The sequence below is a fragment of the Mytilus californianus genome, unplaced genomic scaffold, assembly GCF_021869535.1.
Source record: "Mytilus californianus isolate M0D057914Y unplaced genomic scaffold, xbMytCali1.0.p SCAF_2, whole genome shotgun sequence".
NCBI classification, from domain to species: Eukaryota; Metazoa; Mollusca; class Bivalvia; order Mytilida; family Mytilidae; genus Mytilus; species Mytilus californianus.
The window spans coordinates 4,601,994-4,624,375 of record NW_026262668.1 but is presented as its reverse complement, the minus strand read 5'-3'; the positions used below and the strand labels follow the sequence as shown (position 1 = coordinate 4,624,375).

Here is a 22,382-nt window from a genome sequence, read left to right as displayed (position 1 = left end):
GGGCAAAGCATGAAACGGTCATCTACTTTTTAGTTTTCAAGGCTTTAAGTACAGGTCCGTGTAAGAATCAGGCAAATCAAATAAAAACTGATAAGTCCATATACACGGAATATGGTGAAATTTTGGGAACTTTGTAATCCATTAATAAAGGTGACAAAACCATAGTATTACATCAATGTATGCCATATTTGTCTAGAAAAAAATAGATAAAATGCATTCGCCGTCTGCATAGACAACAGTGTAACGCATTGAAAGTAGGTCAACTTCAATATTGATTTTCTGTAAACAGCAGATGCTTAGCACACATATTTTTTTATATTTGAAATCATTTGATACATATCTTCTCTTTTAATGAATAAAAAGTTTGGAAATTTTTATTTGAAAAATGTTATTCACTAAAGTAAAATAATTGAAACGCGTCATTCACCGTGTTGTTTATCTCCCTTGCTTGGTTACCTCTTTTCAAAAAAGGCGCGTAGTCTGCACAACAACAATAACAAATGGCAGACGAGTCGGTCCCGCCCGACATGAAGTGCAGCCTTAGTCTGTTTTCAACCCACACATGCGGGTATTATCCTGTATATAAACAGGATAAAAGTGTAAGAAAGCTGGCGGAATGTGACAAAGACATAACGCGGCATTTGCAAGATCTTAGACTGTGTGGAGGTCACCAAACTATACATGAACCAGCCGTTGGCAGTGAAGGAGAGTTGATAGCACTGAGATGTGGTATTTTCAGGTAAATGAATATGCTGACTCTGTCCCCACACTCTGTTTTCAAAATAAGTAATACCGCTAATACCAACAAAGATAGAATAAGTAATAACATCCATGATAAACATCATCATTCATGACATATGACGATATGTTCATGACATAAGGTGTATTTTGTTATGCCTCCCAGTCCCATCGGACAAACCACAGTCACTTGGGTTCTTAACTTGAGTCTTATTGGTAAATATGCAGCACACCCATCCATCAAGCTGTTTAGGGAACTATCATTTGATTGTTTAGGGGTTGGGGGTGGTGCTAGGATGAAAAATTTTGTCCTGCATATTTTTTTTTTGTTATCTCTGTCTTGCCTTTTAATTTTTCACTCTATCATGTTTATTTGGTCGTGCCATTTTTTAATTAGTTTATCCTTTCTTTTTTTTTTACATAAGTTGTCACCCTGCCTTTTTATTTGACAGGTTGCACATCCTGATTTTTGTTTATAATCAAAACTTCCGACCTGCCTTTTTTTCAAATGTCATCCTACCGCCCCCACCCCCCCCCTAATAAAAATCAAATGGTATCTCCTCAAATCATTAGGAACAGTGTAGATAGTAATATTTACCCTATCCTGCTTAAAAAAAACGAAGAAAGAAAAAATCTGAACACAAACCCGAAACTCACGTGTCCATACCGACTGACGGAGGGGCACATGTATAGATATAGGAAGATGTGGTATGAGTGCCAATGAGACAACTCTCCATCAAAAAAACAATTATAAAAGTAAACCATTATAGGTCAATGTACGGCCTTCAACACCGAGCCTTGGCTCACACCGAACAACAAGCTACAATGTATAAAGGACCCCAAAATTACTAGTGTAAAACCATTCAAACGGGAAAACCAACGGTCTAATCTATATAAAAAAACGAGAAACACATATAAATTACATAAACAAACGACAACTACTGTACATCAGATTCCTGACTTAGGACAGGTGCAAACATTTGCAGCGGGATTAAACGTCTTAATGGTACCAAACCTTCTCCCTTTTTCTGAAACATATGTCCATGTTTAAAATTATGCAAGCGTCTTCTCATTGTTGTATCATTTTCAAATAAAAGACAAGAGATTAAACATAGTTATAGTTTTCTTCAATGATTCCTAAATGTAACGGTCATTTTGGCGTGACGTCATATATCAAATTTTGTTAGACATCACTGACGTTGAGCTGTCGTATTTTCTGGCAGCAAGAGGGTTAAAGCTCTAGCTTGGGACAAATTTCCCCAATGGGTTATAAACATTTTAAGATTTACTGTGCAATTCATTTGATATATTTTTTTGTAAAATATTACAAAGTGCAAATGATTACATGTACATGTACAAAATGTATTTAATTTATGCAATAACTTGTGGTGCTCTTGAGACTTTTAGGCCATGAAACCATTCACCCTTTTGTCGTTTCGCTCATACACCATTCCCAATTGGCACTGGCTACGGTTACATGGAAATGTAACAGTAATAATTGAGTCTACGGTTACATTGCGTTATTGTTACATGATCTTACATTTTTGCACTTCCAAATGTATGCTGCCAGCTTGGACTATACATGTATATATTAAAATTAAACTTAAAAACTTCTATTTATATTTTACAATATTGCATACAATTTTTATTTTTTTATATACAATGTACAGTATGTTGTTTTGGGAGCGACATGTTATAGTCTGACGCATTTTGGTGAAACCATAATCTAAGCAGCCATCACAAACGAGTGATGCAGCAATTTGCACGTCTGTATTGCATACTGTACAATTCCATTCTGCAATATCCCATTATGAAAGTTAAAGCAACTTTCAATGTCTGTCAGCCCCCAAGGGTGACTGGGGAATAGAAGTATGGTCACCATTGGTCTTCCTCCGACCGGCAGTAAAACCCGTGCTAAAATGGGGCATCCGTTTGGCTGTGCGGGATGTACAAATTTGCAGCCACGTCAGGTCAGAATGGGGACGTTAAATCTAATGCCTCGTGTAAAGAGAGTGCCACGCTCTTTGCACGTTAAGAACCCTTGCAACAACTCTTTGAGGGGTCCGTAGGTGACCTGTTGCAAGGCTAAATTTCTGTCCCTATCCAATATACCCTCATTTCCCGTGGCAGGCTAAATTTCTCCGACCTTAATCCCGGACGCCCCTCTTACAGAACCTACCTATTGTATTTATTATTAATTTGTTCTCGCCCTGAATATGTATGAAATATTTGCCACTGGACGTTAAGCAACCAACAATCAATCAATCAATGTTTGTCATGTTTCAGGTGAAAAATATTTTTCTACTCTTTCGATGTTTATATTTTTATCCATTTGTTTTTTTGGAAGCATTTGAGTTTGTAATATGATTTCATTGTCGTCCATAATTGATTTAATGTTCACTTCCGATTTCAATATCCAGCTTAGCATAGCTGGGGAAAAACAATAAAACTGAAAAATACAAGTCAATTGTCACAGTGATTGATGTCAACATTTGCCGACATGTTGAAACTGGTGGAATCAGTGTTTTCAATTTTAGAGTAAATTTTCAGATATTTTGTGATTGTAATTTCATTCTTATTGGCGAAAAAAAATAATCAACAAAACTACAGAAGGTTAAAGTTTAATAAATCTAGCGTACATTGAAGATCATTTATATAATGTTCAATAAAGCAATGTAACCGTAGACACAAATATTATTGTTACAGTCATAATTAATCGGATCCTTACCCAACCTTGTATTCCAGCAATTAGTCTCCAATGTAACCATAATATTTTTATTATTGTTACATTTCCATGTAACCGTAGCCAGTGCCTTCCCGATTTGGTTGGTTCTGTCCATTATACTTTTTTACTAAATGTTCTTTCAATGTTTTGAATACAACAATAATAGGCAAGTAATTATTTCTGGACATATATACGTGTATTTGATACAGATTTTTTTTATAAAATTCAAAAAGATAATTGGTATGATGCAGAATGTGGAAAATGTCACAGTTTGCATTTCGGGCCCATTTATATCTGACTATGCAGTACATTGTAAATGTTTTGCTCATTGTTAACCGCCCTGACCTATAATTCAGTGATTTTTTTTAGTGTTTAGGGGACGGGGCACATGCAATTGGGAATAAAAGTTCATGAAATGTTGGCTTTGGGGAAAATATATTAGTATGGTTATTCTGAGGGCACACTGCACAATGTTGCTTCAGCATGTGCAACTTTCTAGGGGGGTCTTGGGTAAGGCCCCCCCACCCCGAAAATTATGAAAAATTAGGTGCTAAATCATGCATTCTGAGAAGGAATAACTGCATAAATTGCAAACAAGATTCAAGAGATTTGTAAACATAAAACAATGATACGACACCAACAAAATCTCGCAACAATGTAATCACAGTTGGGAATTTTACAGCTGAAAATTGGGAAAAAAAGAGCATATTTCTCATTGGGAATGGGACCCAAATTTTGACCCTAAATGAGGGTTGGAAAATCCCTGACCTATAATTAATCTCTAAGTCATTTAGTCTCTTGTGGAGAGTTTCATAACTCTCAATATGGTGAGTCTGTGAGTCCTGGACTCATGAAAATTTGAAAAATCTGTAATGAGAACCCCGAGTTATTTCATTGGCAATCATACCACATCTTCCTGTTTGTATAACATATATAAGCTTCTGCTCAGCTTGGGACTGTTTAGCACTCTAATTTTATAACCATTTTTAGCTCACCGGGGCCCTAAGGGCCCCATGTGAGCTTATGCCATCACTTGGCGTCTGTCATCGTCGTCTGTTGTCCTCGTAAACTATTTCAAAAAACTTCTATGAAACTACTGGGCTAAATACCTTCAAACTTAAATAAATGTTCTTTAGGGTATTTAGTTTATAAATTGTATCCGAAGTTTTGATCCATCGACAAACATGGCCGCCATAGCTAAAAATGGAACATAGGGGTCAAATGCAGTTTTTAGCTTATATCTCAAAAACTAAAGCTTTTAGAGCAAATCTGACATGGGATAAAATTGTTCAAGTGGTCAAGATCTATCAGCTATGAAATTTTCAGATGAATCGAACAACCCATTGTTGGGTTGCTGCCACCGAATTGGTAGTTTTAACAAAATTTTGCAGTTTTTTGTAATTATTTTGAATATTATTATAGATATATATAAACTGTAAGCAGCAATAATGTTCAGCAAAGTAAGATCTACAAAAAAGTTAATATGACCATAATTGTCAATTGACCCCTTAAGGAGTTATTGCCCCTTAAAGACAATTTTTACACAATTTGTTCATCAAGTTTGCTAACATTTAAAAATCATCTCCTCTGAAACTACTGGGCCAATTACCTTCAAACTTTAACTAAATGTTCCTTAAGGTATGTTGTTTATAAATTGTATCCGAAGTTTGTATCCATTGACAAACATGGCCGCCATGGCTAAAAATAGAACATAAGGGTCAAATGCAGTTTTTGGCTTATATCTCAAAAACTAAATCTTTTAGAGCAAATGTGACAGGGGTAAAATTGTTTAATTGGTCAAGATCTATCTGCACTAAAATTTTCAGACGAATCGAACAACCCATTGTTGGGTTGCTGCCACCGAATTGGTAGTTTTAACAAAATTTTGCAGTTTTTTGTTATTATTTTGAATATTATTATAGATATATATAAACTGTAAACAGCAATAGTGTTCAGCAAAGTAAGATCTACAAAAAAGTTAATATGACCATAATTGTCAATTGACCCCTTAAGGAGTTATTGCCCTTTAAAGACAATTTTACACAATTTGTTCATCATGTTTGCTCTTATTTAAAAATCTTCTCCTCTGAAATACAGGTGAGCGATTCAGGCTCTTGAGAGCCTCTTGTTTTTTATTTATTAAACATGACCAATTGCAACTTTATAATTTTTAATTGTATACTTATCACACTGACAATAAAAAAAACCATTGATAAGTGTTATCTGCAATAAACTCCAAATTAATTTTCAAAAACTACTTATTTATAGCTCACCTTGCCCAAAGAGCTAAGTGATCGTTTCTCATCATTTGGCGTCCGTCATCCGTTTTCGTTTCATTATCTTTGACAAAAGTCTTCTGCTCTGAAACTACTGAGACAAATTTTACCAAACTTATATTAAATTTCCCGGGAGGCCCTCTTAATAAAAATATTTTTTGTTTAAGCTTAAGAAAACTACAACCTTCTAACAGGAGACCTATTAGTCAAGTATCATTTTGGTATTCGATACTCAGTACAACCGAGTGATACACGAGTACTCGTTTGCATCCCTAAATAAAAGCAGTTCAAAAAATGAAATCATTCTTTTTTTCAAGGTTCGACCAAGAAATGACTGTTTGTCCATACCACAGATACAGTCTAGGAATAAATTGGAAACCAAGTAAAAAGTGTATCTTCCCGTTGCATAAAGGAAATCAGCAGCCACAAAAAGGAGTGACTCCATTAATGAGCAAAACTATCCTTAACAAGTTTGGATGTCTTCAACCTGTAGGTTCAGGTAAAACATTATTTATTATTGCAAAGATATCTAAATTGCTGGTCATGAAGAAAATCCACATATTTGCACTTTAGTGCAATGTAAAATCTTTTAACTGATGTCTTAGGGACAACATTAAAAAATCAATGAAGGATAAAAAAACTTTAATCAAATAGTTTTTTTTTTGGGGGGGGGGGGGTAAAAATTGCTGCAAATTTGTTTATCCAACATCACTTTTACATATATCCATAATGGTCTATCAATTTTTCCCAAATTCAGTTAAGGGGGGGGGGGGGGGGGGAGGTGTCAGTGAAAAAACTATGTGAATTAAGTTTTTTATCCTATATTGAACTTTTGTCTTTTAATGGTGTCCCTTAGCAAAAACAGCGCATTGAAACTAAATTCTAGTTATGGTTCAATGCCCAGTACACCAATGTATATAAAAATAGTAGAGGGGGCATTATATTTATGTAAATGTATAATTTTACTTTCTGAGCATGCTGAATGTAATCAAATGCACACTTTAATTGATATATTCTGACTTTGCAAGGGCAGGGTGTTATTTATAATTTGGATCATTATCCCACAGGATTTTTCTTTCATTAAAAATAATTATATATATTTTCAGGAATTTGTAATGGATGTAAGATAAAGTGTAAAGACCTAATTCCTAATACGCCAGAATGTTATAATGAGGTATGGTATTTGAAAAAAAATCTGATTTATGATGTTATGCAGATCTGACCGTTTACAGCACAATTTGACAGTACATTGGATGATTTTTTGTCGTCATACTCCTAGTTTTATTCATTATAGCAATTTCAATAGTCATTTCCTTTTGAATTTTAAAACCGTCTTGTTCACCATGAGAACCAAAGGTTGAGGTTTCAATAAAGGGGTCAAACCGAAGACTTTGAAATTTGTGCTGCTTCTACTTTTACCACATACTACATATATCTAAGTAGTGAGAACAATTTCAGTAAAAATAATGCTTCCGGGTATCTAAAGGGTCACATGGCTTCCTGTCCACTGTTACCTTGTGAACTAACAGGGAAATTACATTTTTCATTCATTTTTTATGCACATGACTGGTATATAAAATGTATATTATATTTCTTGTCACTCAGTAATGTATACATGTATGGAATGTATTAATTCATGCTGTTGTAATGATATTCCATAGATTTCAAACGTTTGTGTTTATTTTTCAGTGCTTTGATCAAGTTGATACAGAAGAAAGTACATATGCATCTGGATACAAATTGAGAGAACGTCCTATCCAGCAATTTGATGATAACGTGAGTAGTACTTCATTAATTTATAGAGAAAAAAGTGGCTGCAGTTACTATCAAAGAGTATTCAAATATTATTGGAGCTAGTCCTCCGAGACAGCTTTTTTAAAAAGAAACCATTGTATGATTGTGTGCAATTATTTGTAGACCTAATTAAACTGATGTTTACTGGTATATGTTTTAGTGAGTTAACTCACAGTACTAGTTCTAGTTTAATTTTATCCTTTTCATGAGTTGTGGAACTTTGACCATATTTCTTGCAGCAACTTTTATTGCACATTATTTTATTCATAGATATAAGAAGATGGGGTATGAATGCCAATGAGACTACTCTTCATCCATGTCACAATTTATAAAAGTAAACCATTATAGGTCAAAGTATGGTCTCCAACACGGAGCCTTGGCTCACTTCAAACAGCAGTTATAAAGGGCCCCAAAAATTACTACTGTAAAACCATTCAAAAGGGAAAACCAACGGTCTAATCTATATAAAAAAGGAGAAACACTTTTGAACCACATCAACAAACTACTGAACATCAGATTCCTGACTTAGGACAGGTGCAAACAATTGCAGTGGGTTTAAACGTTTTAATGGTACCAAACCTTCACCCTTATCTGAAACAATAGTGTAACATCACAATATTTAAAAAATTTTAATTTATGAAACTACAGCATATCTTGATATGCCTTTGTTTATAAATGGGAAATATGACGATTTGAGGGTTGAGATCTAAAAAAACCTGTTTAATCTCACCAAATTTTTGCACCTGTACCTAGTCAGGAGCTTCTGGCCTTTGTTAGTCTTGTATAATTTTAGTTTCCTTTATATATTTTGGAGTTTAGTATGACGTCCATTATCACTAAACTAGTACACATTTTTGTTTAGGGGACAGCTGAAGCACGCCTCCAGGTGTGGGATTTTCTCGCTGTGTTGAAACCCATTGGTGGCCTTTAGCTGCTTTTCCCCTCTTTGGTTGGGTTGTAGTCTCTTTGACACATATCCAATTTCCATTCTCAATTTTATTGTTCATCAATGAAATTTATATTTTCCCAAGGGCATGGTTAAAAGTTAAAACCATTTGAATGAACATTTGATGTAGGTGAAAATGAACTCTTATTTTAATTTTTTGTTACATTTATATACACCTGTTTATTGGAATGTATTTAGATTTTACATAAATTACTATAATTTAAAAGGTCATTTATCATTTCAGTACTCTGATGTGACACAGCAGTCCCAGTCTTTATCGCAGCCTTTGTCCCAAATATCTAATTGGAGTGATGAAATGGAAACCACTTTGGACCAAGCAAATGCAACATTGAAAATACTAAATTGTAAATCAAGTCCGTTAAGAGGACAGTTACTTTCTGATATATCTTCCCTGAAGGACAGTACCATTCGCTATTATAAGCGTAAAGCAGATGAATCTGTAGATTCTGTACTTAACATTATTGCTCCAGGGCAATCAAAGGAGTTAAAAAAACTTATAATGTCAGAACCAACAAAGCCTCCAACAGATGATGAGCTCACTGATACCATTTTTAAACTGTATGAAGAAACAGCAGACAACAAACTTCAAACACAAATTCTATCAATTGTTTCCCAAAAAATGACAAAAGGTGAAATTATGCAGCGTCTGCCTGACATAACAAAATATAAAATAGACCAAGCAAGACTGCTATCAAAATCTGGGTCTGGTTTGGTTATTGAAGAAAAAGTAAGGAGACCTAGAGAGCGTATGGATCAGGAGAAAATGCAACATGCTTTAAACTTTTTTTTCGATCCATCATTCGTACAGATAGTGTCATATGGTACCAGAGAATTGTCATTTGACACTGGAGAAAAAGTGACAATTCCAGACGTTGTGAGAACATCTTGTCATTCACAAATTGTGCAAATGTATTTTTCTTACTGTAAAGATCTCAACTTTGAACCCCTTGGAAAGAGCTCACTTTTCAAAATTCTCACAGCTTGTGCAGCCTCACAAAGAACCAATCTTCATGGCCTTGATAATATAGCAGCTGAAGGTGTTGAAGCTTTTCAATCACTTCATGAATTTGTCAACAATTTGAAAAAAAAATCTTTTATTTCTTCCGATATTCACACTGAATTGACCACAACTTTAACCGCATCCCGTATTTATCTTAAGACCGACTTTAAACTTCATATCAACCAATCAAATATGTGTGCAGATCACTGTATAAACTGGAGTTTAAGTGATCCAAAGGATGTACATTTTCAAAACACTTGTGATCACATTCATTGCTTGCAATGTGATAGATGTCAACTATTGAAAGATGTTCATCTTAAATTGTGCAACATTGTTGATACCATGAATGATGGAGATGACAAAGAAGAATTTTCAAAAGTGATCGAAGATGCAATGATGGTGATATTTGATTGGAAATCACACATTGTAAGAACTGTCAACCAAGACCAATTTAGATTGGATACCATAGAACATCTTGAAACAGATAAAGCTTTACTGGTTATGGATTGGGCCATGAAATTTTTACCCTTGAAATATCGTGAGAAACAAACTGACTGGTTTGGTCAAAGAGGGAAGAACTGGCATGTGATTGTTTGTATATACAGAGAAAAAGATGGATCAATTAATGTAAGTGCATATGTACATGTATGTAATACAAGGTTAAAATACATTGATGCATTTTACAGATGTGGCTTGATATATACATTTTACATGCTATGTCACACATGTAAAAAAAAATCGTTTGTTTATTGACATGTACAAATTGTTCATGCATACACATGTATTGCCAATGCACTCTGTAATTACCGAAAAGGAAGTATTTTATAAATTTTCATGCATATCAATCATATGCTTTTTATTTTGAAACAACCAACAAATATAAACAATATTACATGTCAGAATTAGCTCAATTTTAAAAAGTTTGAAAAAATTGTTGACATGAAAATTTGACATCAATCATGATAAAATTTTAACCAATTATTTGCTAAGAACTAATTTTTCATTAGTGTTAAGAAATATATGTCTCTCACCAATTGTGAAACGTGAAAATAGTGTAGAAATAAAATTATTCAGTGTTCGTTTAAGATTCTAATGAAATACATGAAATAGATTCTTATGAAATGAATATATAAGTAGTCTTTTATTTTAAATGAATTCAGTATCCAAATTTATAAAAATTGTATGTATACACTAAGTCTTGTGCATTTCTTTTTCAGCATAGAACTTTCACCCATGTTTTAGAATCTGTGAAACAGGATTGGTTTTGTGTGGCTTCACTTCTTGAAAATGTTATAATGACCATCAAAGATCAACTCCCTCAAACTAAGAAGTTAGTTCTGCGATCAGATAATGCAGCATGCTACCACTGTGGACATATCTGGTTATGCTTACAAGAAATAAGTAAAAGAACAGGTAACATATTACAAAATAATTTGGGCTAAGATAAAAGGAGAATAGGAGAAAACAATATCAGTATTAGTGGCACTAGTGTAATGTTCATCTAAATCTTTATTTTTAATAAGCACCTTGAGACATTGCTTTGGAAAAAACAACCTAGGGATAACATTCAATCTATATCTAAAAAATAACATAATTATAGTTATGGAAAAACTAAAGTAGTAAAATTGTTCACCATAACAAAAGCTATCCAACAAGAAATTTTCTGATGAATCAGACAACACATGAAGAGTTATTGCCCTTATTCTATTTATTTAGACATGTTTCATAAACTGATTGTATGTCCCCTGCCATAGCAGAGGGAGCTTAAAGTTTTACCCTTGTCTATATAAAAAAGAAGATGTGGTATGACACATAAATTAACAACTATAGGTCACTGTACGGCCTTCAACAATGAGTAAAGCCCACACCTCATAATCAGCTATAAAAGGCCTCGAAATGATAATGTAAAACAATTCACATGAGAAAACTAGCTGCCTAATTTATGTACAAAAAATGAACGAAAAACAAATATGTAACACATAAACAAACGACAACCACTGTACGTCCGTTCTCTAACTTTAGTTTGCCTTAACCAAATGTAATTAAACTTAAACACAATGCTTATTACCACAAAACACAATCAAGTTTGAATTTTGGTGGCGTCACTTTAGCCATTCTAGAATTATGCCCCTTTACAAATGGTAAAATTGCTAAATTTTTAATTTTCGTTCTCTTGCTGTAGTTTTCCTCAATCTAATGTAATGAAACTTATACACAATACTTAACATAAAAATCAGTTATTTTGTGTATATTTAAATTGAAGAGACTTCAGAATTTATGGCAAAGTAATGAATATCTTTTATTTCATAGGGATCAATATTCAGGGATATTGCTATTCTGAGGCCCAAGCAGGAAAGTCATATTGTGATTCAAAGATAGCACATATGCGCACAAAGATGAAAAGTTGGGTTGCAAGTGGAAAAAACATCGTAACAGCAGCTGATATGAAAACTGCACTTGACTCTGGAACAGGTAAATTAACAAAATGTACATTGTTCAAACAGAAAACATAATTACAACACAAACCCACTGTGAACTAAATGTGCCCTGTTAAGATAAGCAAATCCGGTTCAATACACAATTTCAGAGACAGTTTGTTTCTCAGAAGTAAATTTCATTTCACAAATAAATCTGACATGATAATGTCAAAATGTTAGACTTGACTATATTAAAAAAACAGTGTCTTCATGAAATAACAACAAAAGGCTGAGGCTCACATACGCATGTAAAATCACCCATATTAAATAGAAAATTTTTAAAGCATTGGTTAAAATGATCTATGGCATGTTGTTTGAAGCCCCATGTATGATATTATATTGACTTAATTTTTTCTGGTCTGTGTGTCCATCTGCTTGACCGTTTGTCTGTCTGTTTCTTATTTGGTCAAAGTTAGTTTGATTGAAGTTTTTAGTCACATCAGCTTGAAACTTAGTACAAATGATCTTGATGGTGGGATATTTTCAAATTATATGCCAAATTAGAAGCATATTATCTGATTATAGAAATTTAATTAACGTGAAAACAGGTTTTTTTTCAGGTTAAAGTTTTTGGTCATAGTAGAAAGTTTTAGTCAGATTAGCTGGAAATTTAGTTCATAATTTCCTTATAATATATAAAAAGAAGATGTGGTATGATTGCCAATTAGACAACTCTCCAGAAGATACCAAAATGACACAGAAATTAACAACTTTAGGTCACCATAAGGCCTTCAACAATGAGCAAAGCCCATACCGCATAGTCAGCTATAAAAGGCCAAAAAATGACAATGTAAAACAATTCAAACGAGAAAACTAACGGCCTAATTTATGTATTAAAAATGAGCGAAAAACAAATATGTAACTACTTTTTTTACTTTTTTTAAAATTGCTTTTTTTTCATCAAAAGATCATATCAAATAATGTACACACATTTTGTTGAAGTTGAAAACATGACCTTTGAATTAGTTTATAATTCCCCTCATTATTGTTTCTTTTCACAGGTGTTGCTGGATGTCAAGTCTCTGAATGTGTAATAGACACCTCAAAACACAAACTGATAACACACAAGTTGAAAGGAATAAATGATTTTAATGAGTTGCAAGTTGAAGAAGATGGTATACTACTAAGGAAAGCCTACAACATCGGCAAAGGAAAATTTATTCCTAATGCATCCTTAGACCAAATGGGTTTTGGTAAACAGCAGGAAAATGAATCAGGATGTGTGGTAATATCAGGATTCGATTTACCTGTTAATATAACTGGAAAAATCAAAACACATAAAACAGTTCCTACAGTTAATCTCCTTGAAGGACCAGAAACAGAAATAGAAAATGATGAAGACTCATCAAGATTATCCTCTTGTCATTCAGAAAGTTCTGATCAAATGCTGTTCTATTGCACAGTAGTTGGCTGTGTCAAAAGATTTGCTACCTTAAATGGACTTGAAAACCATCTACTGATAGGAAAGCATTTTTTACAATTGCAACGGGAAACAACCTATGATAAAATCAGACACCAGTGGGCACAGTTGTGCAATGAAGTGGTCTTTACAACCAAAAATAAATCAACATTAACAGATGGGACTGAAAAAGAATTTTCCACAAGTAATATGGGATGGGCTTTAAAGAAAGGCAGGAGAATATCAAGATTTCCTGAATCTGTTAAAAACTTTCTATTGGCCAAATTTGAAGAAGGAAATAGAACAGGAAAAAAGTGTAACCCAACCTCTGTTGCAGAAGAAATGAAAAAGATGAAAAACTCAAATGGGGAAAAAATGTTTCCAATTAATCATTGGCTTAATGCCAGTCAGATAACCTCTTACTTTTCAAGGTTATGTAGTAAAGGAACCCCTAATCCTTTAGTGAAGACTGAACTTGATGATGAAGATCTTCTTGCAGCTCTAATTGCCATTGATGAGGAAACTGTTATCGCTAATATTCAATAACTATTTACTCTTTTATTATTCTATACCTGTTATTGTTGTTTGGCTACATGTACAGTGTCATATAATTTTGAATAATGGGTAACATTTAAATTTTTAGTCTAACTAATATACAATTTTGGCATAAATTTTATAAATATTTAAAAAACATATCCATTTGTACCAAGAACTAGGATTTTTTTGTATGGTGCAAAATTTCTTTTAACAGTAATTATTACTTATAAGTGATATCTTAAAAAAAAATAAAAAAAAACATCTTAAGCTTATTTTAGCAGATTATTTTTTTTTGTGTGCATGTCTTATAAGTCATCATATTGTGTATTGGTTAAGCAATTTACTTATTCATGTTATTAAAACCGGTTTTGGATCAAGAAAATTTGTGGAGAAGCTGAATGACATTTAGTGTCTTTTAGGATGTACTTGAATAAGGTCTAGGAATTAGTGTCAGATGTCAAATATTTTGCCCCACAACACCTATTTTTCTTTTCAAATAAGATTTCAATAGCTCATTAAATGTCAGTTACCAAAATATGGTGGACTTCGGCTGTTGTGTATTCTTTGGTCGGATTGTTGTCTCTTTGACACATTCCTAATCCCAGTCCGCCTTTCCAGCAATTTTTAAAAATCCAAATATTTTGAAAAGGAGCTCCATAACCCATTAATATTTTTGCTTATTTTGTTTCTTAACTAATACTTTCCCGAACGAATAGTATCAATTTTAAATTCTTGATTTTTTTTAATTTCACCAAAGTACATCCTTAATGGCTTGAAAAACTTTAAAACATATTAAAAAGTTTGGGCTAAATTACAATCAAATTGTCCTTCAATCTGTCCATTTTTTAAACAAACATTTTTTGTTAAATTTTTCTCTGAACCTGTAGAATTGAAATATTTACCCTAATATGAGATCAACTGCACTGTAACAGTAATGAATTGTAATTTTTGTTATTTTTTTTTTTAACATTGTGCATTGGTTTGTTTGTCCGTTCGTTTTTCTGTCTGTCTGTCCTGCTTCAAGTAAAGTTTTTGGTCAAAGTAGTTTTTGATGAATTGTAGGTAGTTTTTGATGAATTGTAAGGCCTAAAAAATTGTAACTTAGTACACATGTTCCCTATGGTATGATCTTACTAATGTTATTGCCAAATTAAAGTATTGACCCCAATTTCGCAGTACACTGAGCATAGAAAATGATAGTGTGAGTGGGGTATCGGTGTACTATGGACACATTCTTGTTCAAAACAGTATATTAAACGAACATAAAAACATTTGTCACAAATTATTAAAGTACTAAGCAATCACTCTTTTGAATAGAAGCTTATGATACATATTTGAACAATGAAAACTAAGCATTATTAAAATATGTTAAAATGATTTTTCTTATACCATATAATTAATTTTTTTTTGGACAATTAAACATTTGAACAACTTATTATCTATTTTTCTTTTTATTCTTCACTTCCATGATCTCCAATTGACTCTGAGGTAAACATTGAATTTAAGTTCAATATTATCGATATACGAATAAGGGTGGTGTCACTTTATACATGTAATTTCACTAGATATGTCCTGTTCAAAAGGGAAAAAATGCTTAATACAAGAACATTGACTTTTGCATATTTACATATTGGGGAAGGGGAAAAAGGGGGGGGGGGGGAACCTTTGTGCCATGGACATCTGTTTCTTTATTTTACTGATTGTACCACTGAACAAACATTTTGTAGGAGTATCTGTTTATCTCATCTATAAATACCATAAAAATCAGTGTGGGAGACACAAAACATAGTAATCGTTGGCTGAAATTTCTTCATTAAAGTGGCTTGTGAGATGTGGATCAGTATATTGAGAAAATTATTTGGTTTTTAGAAATCATATCCTTCATTTATTTCAATTCAGATCCAATTGAAGCTTGCAAGGTAACAACACAATTTCTTGTGGACTATGGCTCATTACTAATGCAAATCATAACATTTTTTCCCCTTGGAAATAGTTTAAGCAACCCTCCTCCCCAATCATACATGAACACGCTATATATTGTTCCACTCAAAATGAAGAAAATTAACCCTTTAAACCCTGGTATATCATATGTATAGGAATTGGTACGACATTAGTGAATATTTCACTTAAATTGGATCAACATGGGGCGTAAAAATCATAAATAACATAAAAAAAAACTTAAAAATTGATGATTTTGATGGTGCTGCCACCTACAGCAGCAAAATATTTCCGAACTTTTTTTTGTTTAGATTTATTCTATAGGGCTTCTACTAAAAGGAAATATATAATAAAAGTGTGTATACTGTTGCTGTTTCTAAAAACAATTAAATGAAATTAGATGAAATTTGCATTTTTCGAAAATGCTTTTTGATCACATTTCCATGGTTACGGTTGCTAGGGAAGAAAATATTTGAAATCAATTTTCAATCTGTTTTCATATCACTATACATATGAACTCTATATAAAATATATTCTAGCAACAAAAATTAGATGATTAAAGCAAGATAAATTACTTTAAAAACGTGCCTTTTTGTAGTTTTCCTTGCTCATTTTCAGGGGCCTTCAAGGGGAAATTTTAAAATGATTTTTTTTAACACAAATTTTTTTTTTTTTTAAAAAGGATTTCATTTTCAAATTCTTATAAGGTATGTTCACATCTAGAATATGTTATTTGATCAATTTGCCAACATGGGCTTATCACTGTTTGCCTGATTCTTACATGGACCTGTACTTAAGAGACGGTCATTTTAAACATAATTTGCGATCTTTTTGACCCAACGTTTTGCCTTTAACAGCCACACATTTCCGGTCATAAAAGTGACATGATCATTAAGTACTATCAAAACAACCCCTACTTTAATACCTTCTCATTTTAATCAAGGCTAATTAGTTATCGAACAGCTGAAATTTACCTGTTCAGGTGACAGGTAAACTATTTTGAACCGGACATTGATCGGTCTATTCAAAGTTATTTTCTTACATTTCAGCGGTTTGCATCTAATTAATTTAGTCAAAAAATTTAAATTATCAGAAATACCAGTGTTCTCCACAGGCCCTTAAAGGACCGCGGGCCCGCGATGTATAATTTTTCACCGTGGTGGTATCGTTCTTACCGCGATGTATAATTTTTCTCCGTGGTGCTAAAATTTTCAGTTAAAAAATCGTAAATCGGTAAAGTTTTAAACGATTTGTTAAATCTTTTCCGTGCGGTATAAAATTCCAGGTGAAATTTGACCAGTTCAAACCAGTTCAACACATATTGTTTACACCACGTGATTGATTTACCTTTATGAGGTTAACCTTTGTTGATTGGATTTAACCGATGTAATTAACACTTTTTACATGATTCTTTTGTGTTTTAATTTAGAGATCATAACTTTATGATCAAAGATAACTATTTTAAGGCTTCACTCACCACCTGACAAGTCGGCAAATACTTTGTACACAAACCGTGTTGACCCGATAGTTGTACACACGGCGGTACATATTTTGTGCATTATAAAGTTAGCTCAATACTTATTATATAGTTTTATATGTCTCTGATTAAACCATGGCCAAATTTATCTTTAATTATGACATAGTTATTGCATGCTATTCCGGTTTCAAACTGTCAACAAGTAATTCAAAGGAGAAGGATCACATGACCCAGTTAGTTCACGTAGAATATTCAAGATTATTTACAATTAACTGCAATCTATTCTATTTTATAAATAAAATGCATGACTGTACCTTCAAACTGGATATCTATATCCATATGATCATTAATGAATAACAGAAGTGATCTTGCAATTTTAATCCATAAGCACATGTTAAATCTATTTATATCTACTTCCTGTCATTAAGGGCGGGAAAATAGGGAGACTTTGTTGTTGACATTGAATATGTTACTTATAGATCTATAGACCTAAGATAAATTTATAGATTTAGCAATTCTTTTGAAATGGATCATGACAAATAAAGATTTGGATTTCAGTGCAGTATTAAGTCTGTATCTATGTTTGATTATCACCAAAAACAAGAAAGGCTTATATTTACATGTTCATGAAATCTATGGCAAAATGTTTTAAAATTTATGAAAAATTTCTTTTTATTAAAATTTAAGATAGAAACTGGTTCAGATTATTACACAATTTTGTTTCTTGTTAATTTTATATCTCCTTATGACAGGAATCCTTTCACATACAACAACTTTCTTTCTAGAAACTAGAAAGGTTTTTTAAATTGAACATTTTTGTTCTCTTTTTAATCTGGGAACAGTATATCTAACAATATATATGTTCCTGTTTGAATGATATTTTATTTTTATTGATCATGGATTTTATAAAAGATTTAATTACTTTAAATTTAGATGAATATTATGTAATGAATCATGTTTTATTTGTTTTAAAAAAATATTAAAAGCATACAAACTGTTTATTGATCTTTTTAACCAATAATATTCTGACATAACACAGTACCACAGTATTAAAACTAAACAAGAGACATAAAAACTGCAGTAACTAGAAATAAAGCGACGCCACGCGACACAACTGGTTGTATGAATCATTTCACCAAGCTGTTCACACGCGTTACCCTGGTGCTATCCAAAAATCCTGGGGAGAACACTGAATACATTTAGAAATATGATTTGATCAAAAAATTAAAAAGGTGAAAATGAAAAATCGTTATAACCACGTTGTTTGAACTAGAGACATGTCTCTGTTAGAACTAGTACACGTGTGCTAACATGCTTAAATTGTCATTGATACCTTTATCTCACGTTTATTTCGAATATTTTCTTCAAGAAATAACGTAGAAAGAGCTTCTTCCACTCATTCACGCTTTGCAAACGTACACGGAATTTACGTATCGGTCTCTGGTCCATGTTTTACCATTGTCAAGATAACATCCGGTATATTAGATTTAAAAACGAAAGTAAAGTTTTTGACAACGTTATTTTGCACAAATAAAGAGTCTAAGGCAGATATAAGTACGCTGATGTTGCACACTTCGAATGATGCACTGCCAATTTAACAGTTTACGTCAGAACTTCGAATTTGAATCAAAGAAAGTTTAATATCGTTTTTTTTTTTAATGTCAATATCATTGGGATGGCCAACTCGGCAACTGATTACCATAATGGCCTTTTGTTTGTTTAGTCTTAAGGGATTAAAATCGGGATAATATATAAAATGTCCGGCTGGCTAAAAATAATTTTGGAAGCCCTGAGATACACACCAAACAGGATGTGTAAATTATTATATAATAAGTATTGTGCAATAGCAAGAAATTTTCAATTGCACAGTATTGCACAATAGCAAGAAATCTTCAATTGCACAGTATTGCGCAATAGCAAGAAATCTTCAATTGCACAGTATTGCGCAATAGCAAGAAATATCCAATAGTTCTTTGATATGCCGAATCTAACCGTGTATTTAGATTCTTAATTTTTGGTTCCGTTTTCAAATTGGTCTACATTAAGGTCCAAAGGGTCCAAAATTAAACTTAGTTTGATTTTAACAAAAATTGAATTCTTAGGGTTCTTTGATATGCTGAATCTAAACATGTATTTAGATTTTTTATTATGGGCCCAGTTTTCAAGTTGGTCCAAATCGGGGTCCAAAATTAAACTTTGTTTGATTTCAACAAAAATTGAATATATGGGGTTCTTTGATATGCTGAATCTAACCATGTATTTAGATTTTTGATTTTTGGGCCCCGTTATCAACTTTGTTTGATTTCATCAAAAATTGAATTCTTGGGGTTCTTTGATATGCTGAATCTAACCATGTATTTAGATTTTGGATATTGGACCATAATAGGTGAATGTCCAATTTAAAAAATAAAATTTTTAAGTTCTTAGACCACATTCATTCTGTGTCAGAAACCTATGCTGTGTCAAATATTTAATCACAATCCAAATGCAAAGCTGTATCAAGCTTGAATGTTGTGTCCATACTTGCCCCAACTGTTCAGGGTTCGACCTCTGCGGTCGTATCAAGCTGCGCCCTGCGGAGCATTTTATTATCATTTGAATCAAACACAATTATTATTGTTCATCAGAAATTAGTATCTTCGAAGACTCATTAGCTTTTGTTTTGTTTTTTTTTTCTCATATTGGAACTTTTTGTAAAAATTTTCTCTTCATTTTAGCCAATTAGGGTATTTCAGATATGGTTAAACAAACTTTACATACATCTTTTAAAAACCTTCACAAATGGTTCAAATCGACCTTTATATCAAATATTTCATATATCAGTATATATTTTTTTTTTTATTTTAGGTCCAAAATTTCTCTATGCAGAAGTAATTAATGCTATTACAGACTATATGAAATATTTCTTTGGTTGCAAAGAATGTGTCAAAAATTTTCTAAAAATGGCTGATAAAAGACAGATTTCCTCAGCATCTGACCAAGTCTTGTGGTTGTGGACTGCTCATAACAAAGCAAATAAAAGACTCCACGGTGACCAATCAGAGGACCCATTACATCCAAAGATTATGTTTCCATCAGAAAGAGTTTGTCCGAAATGCAGAAAAGGGATTGAAAAAGATGGCAGTACCCAAGATTGGGATAAAAAAGAAGTTTTAGAATTTATTGTAAAAATGTATGATATAGAAAATATTGTAAAAAATTCTTCTTCTTTCAACACAAAAAGTGATGTTAAAAAATCTCGAGTTGACTTAGATTGGTGGGAGAGGATGCAGAGAAGTAGAGACTTAGAAAAAATCAAAGAAATAAGACAAATGAAAAGACAAAAGTTAGAAGAAAAAATAAAATTGTCCGGTCAACATTTACCTGTCTCTAAAAAATTAGCAAGTAGTAAATACCTGATGGAAGAGAAACTTAAATATTCACCAGTTTTAAGTAGAGGTGATATGAACATGTGTGTATTGTTTTATGCCTTATGTATTGCGATTATAGGTTTGTTGTATTACCATTTTGTAAGAAGGAGGAAAATGAATCCATGTAATGGCTGCTCTAATCCTTAACCTTATGTGAAATTCGAAAAAATTATTTGTTCTATTTTGTTTATTTAGGGCAAATGTGTGTCCCACTGTCCTCAAAAAGTGAGAGAAAGTAAATAAGGAAAGGGGGTGGGTGTGTTATAACATTGTTTTTCGAACAACAAACATGTTAGATTTTTTTATTTAGTCTCATCAGGATTTTTTTTTGTGGAATCAATTGAAATCAGCACAAAGGTAGCTGGTGGAAGCTAATGCTTAAAATTTTAAAGTTATGAGTGTTTAAGAAATCAATGTCAAAGTTTAAATACCTTTATATTTTTTAATATTTCTGTTTCTTCAAAATATACTTTTAGGATTATAGGGACACTTAGCAAGAATAAGTTAAAAGTGCTAGATTATGATATGAATTAATTAATTGGTATCAAGATCTAGTCTTTTTTCCATGTCATTTTATATTGGATTATAAATGAGGTAAAAATACTATATTTTGCATTTGAGAATGGGTACTTTTTTCAGGGCTGGGGAGAGACATGGATTATATTGTATGATTAGCAATGACAATTGTTTCAACAATCTTAAAAAAGAATTTTAAAAATAGACATATAAAGAGGTTGAAACCGCTGAAAAAGTGAAGATTTATTAAAATGTTATAAGTAATAATCAAGTAATAATCAAGAATAACACGAAACCTTTTGTCTTTTTTTTTTTAGTTAAATGAAATTGAAATCAATGTTTCATATATAAATGTGTAAAACTAAAGAGAAATGAGTGTTTACTGTTGATTCGTTTATTTTTCCTTTGTACTAAATTTCATGGATTGAGGAATAATCATTCTTGTGGAATCTTCATTTTGTTGTTTTTTCAAATTTTGTATACAAACCCTATAGAAAATTTATTCTTTGTTAAACATATAATTTTGACCCAGAAAATTCTAAAAAAAATAGTCCCTTGGAATAATAATGATTCCACTGATGCTTCAGAATTAAGTGCAATATATTTATAGATTTTAATGTTACCTCTCAGAAAAACTTGTGTTTGACTGTGGATTCAAATATTTTCATTAGGAACAATTTTCGTGGGTTGAATAAAAAATAATTTTGTGGATGTTTGATTTTCATGGTTTTGTCAAAGTAAGCTAACAAGCTAAACTAAATAGTTTGAACATCCATAAACATTCAAATTTGTAGTCTACCTATATACAGGAAATCGCACGACTTATAATGAATCAATAGTATGTACCATTTTAAAAATTGATGGACCACATTTTGGCATTTGTAAATTTTTTTTGGGGGGTGTAAGTTTAGAATTACTTGAAAAGTAAGGTTTTTTTTACATGGCTTTAATCAGTATAACATTCCAAAAACTTCAACATTTCCATTTGAATGTATTATATTTATAAGTATGTATGACTTTTGAATGAAGTTTGATTCTTTTACAATTTGTCTATTTTATTTTTGATTTAATTTACATTCAAGGTTAATGTTGAAAAATGGACTTACATTGCATACAGTCAGTAGTCAA

The 22,382-nt window shown here is 32.2% G+C and overlaps 2 protein-coding genes across 2 annotated transcripts in view; both read left to right on the top strand.

The window, feature by feature from the left end:
• LOC127729115 (sulfhydryl oxidase 1-like) overlaps positions 1-22,069 on the top strand; it is a 45,850-nt gene extending 23,781 nt beyond the window's left edge. The window contains exon 10 of the mRNA XM_052236771.1: positions 20,176-22,069. Coding sequence (XP_052092731.1) covers positions 20,176-20,885 — 710 coding nt within the window. The 3' untranslated portion in view covers positions 20,886-22,069. The remainder of the gene's footprint in view (positions 1-20,175) is intronic.
• Positions 283-15,348, top strand: LOC127729112 (uncharacterized). Its single transcript, XM_052236768.1, has 8 exons — positions 283-739; positions 6,057-6,238; positions 6,846-6,913; positions 7,429-7,515; positions 8,724-10,127; positions 10,718-10,913; positions 11,811-11,972; positions 12,979-15,348. The coding sequence occupies exons 1-8, from the start codon at positions 501-503 to the stop codon at positions 13,920-13,922; spliced, it is 3,282 nt and encodes a 1,093-aa protein (XP_052092728.1). The 5' UTR covers positions 283-500; the 3' UTR covers positions 13,923-15,348.
• Positions 22,070-22,382: the final 313 nt, after the last annotated feature.